Source organism: Pavona decussata, unplaced genomic scaffold (assembly GCF_977016875.1).
Source record: "Pavona decussata unplaced genomic scaffold, jaPavDecu1.1 SCAFFOLD_130, whole genome shotgun sequence".
In the NCBI taxonomy this organism is placed as follows: Eukaryota; Metazoa; Cnidaria; class Anthozoa; order Scleractinia; family Agariciidae; genus Pavona; species Pavona decussata.
This window is the reverse complement of record NW_028145544.1, coordinates 3,261,948-3,270,000: the sequence shown is the minus strand read 5'-3', so window position 1 is coordinate 3,270,000 and position 8,053 is coordinate 3,261,948. Positions and strand designations below refer to the sequence as shown.

Below are 8,053 nucleotides of genomic sequence, written 5' to 3'. Positions count from 1 at the left end.
TCATGAAAGAAGTTGGGAGCAAAGATTCAGAAGGAACCGTATATATGAACCTCGGTAGCGCTTACGACTCTCTTGGTGATTTCAAGACAGCTATCAAGTTCCATCAGCAAGCTCTTAGTATCATGAAAGAAGTTGGGAACAAAGATTCAGAAGGAAGCGTTTATGGGAACCTCGGTAATGCTTACCGCTCTCTTGGTGATTTCAAGACAGCTATCAAGTTCTATCAGGATGCTCTTAGTATCATGAAAGAAGTTGGGAACAAAGATTCAGAAGGAAGCGTATATACGAACCTCGGTAATGCTTACTGCTCTCTTAGCGATTACAAGACGGCTATCAAGTTCTATCAGGATGCTCTTAGTATCATGAAAGAAGTTGGGAACAAAGATTCAGAAGGAAGCGTATATACGAACCTTGGTAATGCTTACCGCTCTCTTGGTGATTTCAAGACAGCTATCAAGTTCTATCAGGATGCTCTTAGTATCATGAAAGAAGTTGGGAACAAAGATTCAGAAGGAAGCGTTTATGGGAACCTCGGTAATGCTTACTACTCTCTTGGTGATTTCAAGACAGCTATCAAGTTCTATCAGGATGCTCTTAGTATCATGAAAGAAGTTGGGAACAAAGATTCAGAAGGAAGCGTATATACGAACCTCGGTAATGCTTACTGCTCTCTTAGCGATTACAAGACGGCTATCAAGTTCTATCAGGATGCTCTTAGTATCATGAAAGAAGTTGGGAACAAAGATTCAGAAGGAAGCGTTTATGGGAACCTCGGTAATGCTTACCGCTCTCTTGGTGATTTCAAGACAGCTATCAAGTTCTATCAGGATGCTCTTAGTATCATGAAAGAAGTTGGGAACAAAGATTCAGAAGGAAGCCTATATGCGAACCTCGGTAATGCTTACCACTTTCTTGGTGATGTCAAGACAGCTATCAAGTTCCATCAGCAAGCTCTTAGTATCATGAAACAAGTTGGGAACAAAGATTCAGAAGGAACTGTATACGGTACGCTTGGTGTAGATTACTACTCTAAAGGGGATTATGAGAAAGCTGACAAGTGTTATCAGCGAGCTCTTAATATCGCCAAAGAAATTGGGGACAAGCTCTTAGAGGGAGGTATACATATGAAGTTTGGGTCTTTTTACTTCTCTCTTGGTAACTTTAAGGCAAGTTTGGAGTTCTATCAGCAAGGTCTTAGGATCGCCAAAGAAGTTGAGTGCAAAGATTTAGAGGGATGCGCTTATAGGTGCATTGGAATTGTTTATGTCCGGCGTAGAGATTTCAAGACAGCTATCGAGTACCATCGGAAAGCTCTAAGTATCGCTCAAGAAACTGGAAACAAAATGCTCGAAGCAGCGACATATGGTTGTCTTGGTAATGATCACTCTCTCGACGATGTTTGTACTGCTGAGGATTTTTATAAATGTAGTGTACGATTATTTGATGAACTTAGGGGTCTTCTTCAATCGAATGACAGATGGAAAATCGACTTCCGGAACCAATATGAGGATAGCTACATCAACTTATGGCGTGTTCAGTTACAACAGAACAAGATAATGGAGGCGCTTTTTACAGCTGAGCGTGGACGTGCACAGGCTCTGATGGATCTTATGGAATCACAGTACGGCGTAAAATCAGTTCATCCAGTGTCTGCTGAGAAGACGAGTATAATCTCTTCCATTCCAAGCCACCTTCCATCGCTAACGATATTTTTTGCTGAAGCCCCAAGTTTACTCAACTTCTGGGTGCTGCAAAAAGGAAGTCTTTGCCAGTTTGAGCAAAAGGAAATCAGTGATGGTTTAGAGTCTCTGACTCACAAAACATACAAGCAGATTGGAGTCTTTAAAAAAGTCATGTGTGAGAATCGCTCCTTGGATGGGCCAGAAGATGAAGAATCTGAAGAGGTTCCTTATCGAAATCGCGATGAAAAATCAAAGGCATCTGCAGAAGACGAAGGCGATGCTTTAAAGGCGTTGTCCGATGTGGTCCTGGGACCGATTTCACATCTGCTACAAAGCGATGAAGTTATCATTGTTCCTGATGGTCCACTATTTTTGGTTCCCTATGCTGCACTTCTGGACCAACAATCTAGGTACTTGTCTGAAACGCTCACAATTCGACTGGTTCCTACACTGGCAAGTTTGAAGCTAATGACAGAGTGCCCTGAGGGGTACCACAGTACGTCTGGTGCACTGCTTGTTGGTGATCCATGGATGGAAGGTATCCTTTACGAAGGACGTAGAATCCGGGAGCTTCCGGCTGCCAAAGAGGAGGTGGAAATAATCGGTGCTATTCTGAACATCAAACCTCTTACTGGAAAAGAGGCAACAAAAACTGAAGTGTTGAGCAAGCTAAACTCAGTGGCCTTGGTACACATTGCAGCCCATGGCCGTGCGGAAACTGGTGAAATTTTCTTGTCTCCTAATCCATCAGTGGCAAAGAAAAAACTCAAACAGGAAGACTTCCTTTTGACTATGGCTGATGTGTTAAATGCCAAACTGCGAGCAAGATTGGTTGTCCTAAGCTGCTGCCATAGCGGCCGAGGGAAGATTAAGTCCGAGGGTGTGGTGGGTCTTGCGCGTGCTTTTTTGGGTGCCGGTGCTCGTTCTGTCCTTGCATCACTGTGGGCCATTGATGACGAAGCTACTCTGCAGTTTATGAGATACTTCTACGAGTATTTGGCGGAAGGACAACGTGCCAGTAAGGCTCTCCAGCAGACCATGAAACAAATGCGGGAATCTGACGACTTCAGTGACATTAAATACTGGGCTCCGTTTGTGCTGATCGGTGATGACGTAACATTGAATTTTGGCCGCTTGAGGTAAGTTGTTTGAGCGTAATTTTAAAAGTCACCGTTTAATATTTATTAATTTAAGGACGGTGCCTACTAATACCGAAGTATTTTTGTGTGGTTTATGACTATCTAAAAATAATAAAGCAATGTATGGAATTTTTTCCTGAACTGAACCTTAATTATCTCTGAAAAATGCATGGTTACCCCCAAGTTTATTTTGAGATACCAAGAGCATTTGGTAAGTTCTGCTTTCTCCGCATAGATTTAAACGGCGCAAGAATATCCCTGTATTAGTAGGCACCACCCATAGGAAACCCGAGTATCTCGAGATGCGCAGAACGTATGCGCAGGAGCAAAAGTAGGCACCGTCCTTAAAGGATTTGAAAACCTCTCAACCCTATCAGCCTAGGTCCTCAAATTCGAAGCGTAAAGCTGAGCGGCTTTCATTCGCGTAAATGGGTATATCTTTAAGTTTCGTCCGCGAATTCTAAAGGTGACTGCACTTCATTAATGAATATTTGGTTTTATCAATCGAGTAAATAAGGTAATTTTGTCACGGTAAAAAGATTCGAGTGCTGACATTTCGAGCGAAGGGCTAACACTCGAAACGTCAGCACTCATATCTCACTTTATGGTGGCCAAATTACGTCTTCAGCTCTGTTAATAAAACCAAGTATTTGTCCCCACTCCCGAGTGACGATCCCAGACCTCGAAAGCCACTGCGTTACATTGTCCTTGCAAGTGGTGGCCACAAGTGACCCTTTTAGCTACATCTCCATAAACTCGTTGTGGGAGCTGTTGGTTGAGGATTGCAAAATCATCTTCGGCAATGCGTATGGAGAAGTAGGTCCGTATAACAGGGCCACTTGTGGCATGTGTGTTCTGTCGTGAATTGTAATACCGTCGTGAATTGTAATACCTGTCGTGAATTGTAATAACACTTGTCGTGAATTGTAATAACAGTTGTCGTGAATTGTAATAACGTACCTATCGTGAATTGTAATAACCTGTTGTCGTAATTTGTAATAATCCGAGCTGTCGTGAATTGTAATACCACGTTGTCGTGATTTGTAATAAGTCTTAAGAACAAACAAGTATACAATGATGGTAAAATGACAGGCCAAACACGGCTCCTATTGGTCGAGATAGGAAGAATATGACCTTCAAAGCTAATTTGCTCTTACGAATACGCCGTCTTTCAAAGATCTCCCTTTTTTGTACGAAAGTAGGAAGGGTCTTTGTAGATCTCTCTTAGCAGAGGCTGATTTTCTATCAAGTGCCATTTACTCATCTGAATGGTTTTTAGGTAAAGCACAGAAGGGCGCCGATATTCTGCAACAAACGGCAAAATGTTTTTGCGCGTTTTTTGTTTGTTTTGTAGGGCCGACATTCTTTCGCTGATATTGACCGTCGTCCGAGAGAATTTTATCTTTAAGGTTATCGGGGTAACCTCTGTAGCGTAATCTCTGTTTGAATAGAGTAACGTTTTCTTCAAATGTTGTTTTTGAAGATTTTGTTCTGAGAAGTCTTCAAGGAACTGTTATTTACAACCGAGTGTCAAGTATGTACGTGACTCTCATACGTTGAGACAAGTTGAACACGCTTGCAGAGCATCTAAAAAAAGAATGAGACTTCCTTGTCCAAATGTATTCATTCACCACTCATATTTTTAAAATACTTTGTTATGAAAAAGCGTTCTTTTGTCGTATTTTAGAAAAGTCACGCAGCTGAAATACGGTCAGAGGAATAATTTTGCCCAACCAAGGGTGCCTGACAAATTATACTGTTCGGGTCAGTTAAAACGTTGTCTTGCTTCAATTTCAAAGCGTAAACAAATGTTACGAACGTAAGCTGGATTTTGTGTTTCAAATTTTGAAAAAATACACTTGGATCAAAATAAAGGTTGTTTTTCTTGCGTCATTTTTTTATATTTTCTTTTGTAATTGTTTGTTCTTAAGACTTATTACAAATCATGACAACGTGGTATTACAATTCACGACAGCTCGGATTATAACAAATTACGACAACAGGTTATTACAATTCACGATAGGTACGTTATTACAATTCACGACAACTGTTATTACAATTCACGACAGGTATTACAATTCACGACAAGTGTTATTACAATTTACGACAGGTATTACAATTCACGACAGAACACACGTGTGTGTGTCGTGAGAAGGGAAAAGCAGCTCTCCGTGGCTACCACCTTGGTATTATTCAGTGCTGTGAGCATTCGTAAGATTCTGACAATACCCAGAAATCGAATTCCGTCGAAGCCGGTGTGGCGTCCTTGTTGCTGTCTAAAGGTTGCCTTTGTTAAAAAGTGTTTTTTTTTTTGTTGTGGTTGTGAACAGATGGTCATACACGTGTTATTTTCTTTCTTGTTTCAGTAAAGTTTCAGATCACTGAGAAATAACTTTCGACGATGGTAAGTTGCAGTAATGCGAACTTTTCTTCCGTTATCTGTCATACAAGGGAACAAAACAGTGTTAATTGCTGCAGTCCGAGTCACCATCATAAAAAGATTCAGTCAAACCTGTAGGACCAACCCTTATAAACGGCCACTTTTCAACAATTGAAAAATCACCCACCCCGTCCTCCACCCACACACACACAATCACGCAAAGTTCAATCCTTACACCGCGACTGTGAACACTTTGGGTGCTGATGATTTGAAAATCTCTCTAGTTTTTACTTTTGATAAGCGACCACTTAAAACATGGTCTGATCTCAGCATGGGGGAAAATATAATAACGAGTAGTTGTTTAATTCCAGTCATGATGACAGTGAAATTTTCTCTTACGCTAGAACGTTTTGTTTTTGTTCACAAGAGTATGTTTCAGTGTTGTCCACTGAGCAGCTCAGATTTGTGGGAACTCTTAAGTATGCACTGAAGTGTGGGGGTCGGCTTTATGCAAACGCAAATACTTTTAGATGTAGATGTGCCACTGAGACTTTGAAACCTTTATCCTATACCAAACCATGTTCTAGATCAGACACCAAAAATCCCCCCCATCCTAGACTTGAGTGTTAATTGTTATTCCCGCGACCTTTTTTCAAACCAAATTTTTCTCATTGACATCCTATTCTAAAAAAAAACTCTCCGACTTCTATACCCTTTCCCAGACCTAACTGCTTCAACAATATGCCCTTGGCAGTAGCATATACCTATATAGCATAAAAGTTATGGGAGTAGCCCCCTCCCCCTTGGGCTATACCACAAGTTGCAGTGGTTAACTTTGTAATTTGGGTTTGTTGAATACTGTGATTACACATGTCAACATTTAATCATACGATGCCTGTTAAGTTTCAGAACAGCCAGGCAAAACACTCTGATAATCCAAAGGATGCTGCAGGAAACATTCCTAACGTTGGATGATAATGTTGATGATAGATGACAAAGATCCGCAGTTATTGCATTTCAAGACGTAATTTGTACAAAAAGTGCCCGAAAGTTCGGTTTGAAAAACAAACCATGTAAATGTCTGCTAATGACCCTTGTATGCTTTCTACTTAATGACTATGAATCAAAAGAAAAATGCACAAAAAAAAAAAAGATTAAAATCTCATAAGTAAAACTAACATAAGACAATATTTCTGGAGGTATATCTTTTCATAAATCCAGGTATACATAAATATTAATATATGAAACATATATTTCAACTGCGGTTGAAAGAATGAATAGAAGAAAGACCCCCGTAGTTACTTTCGCAACTTAGCGGCTTTCTGTGAGGGTCTTTATATTCACTTATTCATCCTCTACGAGTACATTACAAACTCACAATATGTGATCAGCTCCCAGTTGACTTGATAGCTCAGTTGGTAGTCACTACAACCGGTATCGCAGAGTTCATGGGTTCGAATCCCTTTCAAGTCTAAATTTTTTTAGACCTTCTTTTCGCAACTTTCTAAGTTGCGTAAATAACTTCAAGGGCATTTCTTCTATTTAATAATTTTATAATTTAGTCAAACACAGGATAAAATACCGATTATCCAAAGGAAACATCTGGGCAATCCAAAAAGGAAATGACGTTACCGTAAAGGAATTAGATTGCGCCCCAAATCGGCAAAACCCTGCTGCTCCAACAGTTAATGTACATACGCAGTAGTTGAGCAATAATTGTAAGTTTAACTCGATCGGTGAAAGTTATGTAAGTGTACTTGTATTGTCTTTTTTTCAAAGGTATGGTTGCTTTTGTACTGTTGTTTAATACTTGCATTAATCGAGGCCTGAGCTGAAATTTTGTTGCTATAGAGCAGTTTTGATTCTTCGTTAATCTGGCTATAGTAACTTGACTTTAGGCCTCTTATGCTGTGGAAACCACAGACCAAAGCAAAGGATGGTGGAGAAAAAAATTCATAATTTCACGCTGGCTCGAGACTTTTTTTAGCCTTGCAAAAGACGCCGCTCGTCAGTTTTCAGTTTGAAAAAAGACCGTTCGCCAGCCTTTGCCTTTTACATATTACGCTGAAAAATGCAAAGTATTGTAACACCATGAAATATTCAAAATAAACAAGTTCAGTTAACAAACGCGTTGTCAGTGGTTATATATTCCTCAGAGAAGAAGAAAAAGATGAGCAAGTTAAAGCAAAATCTAACAGTACAATAACCGGCCAGTAGCACGAAATTTTGCAAGAGTGTCATTTTGTGAATTCGGAGGATGATTGGTGGATTGCGGGACAAAATTTTAGTGAATTTAAACTATAGTGAAACCTGTGATGAGCAGAAGCCTTCGGAATCCTTGCTAGTATTAATAGACTTGATCAGAATTATACATTATAGTTAATTATAAACCTCTTTATATGTCCTCGTTTATTATGCCAACATCTTCGAGGATGGGTACATTTTAGTTTATAACATAGCGCGCGCGCATCCTAATCTAATTTCTATTGGCGTCATCATGGTACATTTCTCAACATACGCATGGCCGTGCGTACATCCGATGACGTGTGCAAGTCAGGTGAAGGAAGCATGCGCGCGCTATGTTATAAAAAACTTTTTACAGAGAAACAACGCCATAAAAAATGTATATTTATAAGAGCTTGTCGAAGTTAATGAAACGTTAAGATTAAACCGATATGAGAAACCACCTTCACCTTTTTTTTTCAGAGAATTTTGTAATTTATCAGGAACAAAACCTGTTTTCCAGGAATCGTTTACTTTATTTTCACTATGTTATAAAAGTATTGGTTCATGCTTTTAGCTGTGCGCATATCGAGTTATGGATGCACTTGGGAAGTTTGGAGAGCTCTCAA

The 8,053-nt window shown here is 39.9% G+C and overlaps 3 protein-coding genes across 4 annotated transcripts in view; 2 read left to right on the top strand and 1 right to left on the bottom strand.

The window, feature by feature from the left end:
* The window catches only part of LOC146468716 (uncharacterized), a 7,357-nt gene extending 35 nt beyond the window's left edge, over positions 1-7,322 (top strand). The window contains exons 1-3 of the mRNA XM_085124524.1: positions 1-2,821; positions 5,188-5,225; positions 6,105-7,322. The exon at positions 1-2,821 is cut by the window's left edge and continues 35 nt beyond it. Of these exons, the coding sequence (XP_084980650.1) occupies positions 3-2,821; positions 5,188-5,206 (2,838 nt within the window). The 5' untranslated portion in view covers positions 1-2 and the 3' untranslated portion in view covers positions 5,207-5,225; positions 6,105-7,322. The remainder of the gene's footprint in view (positions 2,822-5,187; positions 5,226-6,104) is intronic.
* Positions 1-8,053, bottom strand: part of LOC146468714 (uncharacterized) — a 183,096-nt gene that overhangs the window by 150,849 nt on the left and 24,194 nt on the right. The window lies entirely within an intron of this gene.
* Positions 1-8,053, top strand: part of LOC146468715 (coiled-coil domain-containing protein 152-like) — an 87,832-nt gene that overhangs the window by 59,444 nt on the left and 20,335 nt on the right. The gene's annotated exons all lie outside the window — the stretch shown is intronic.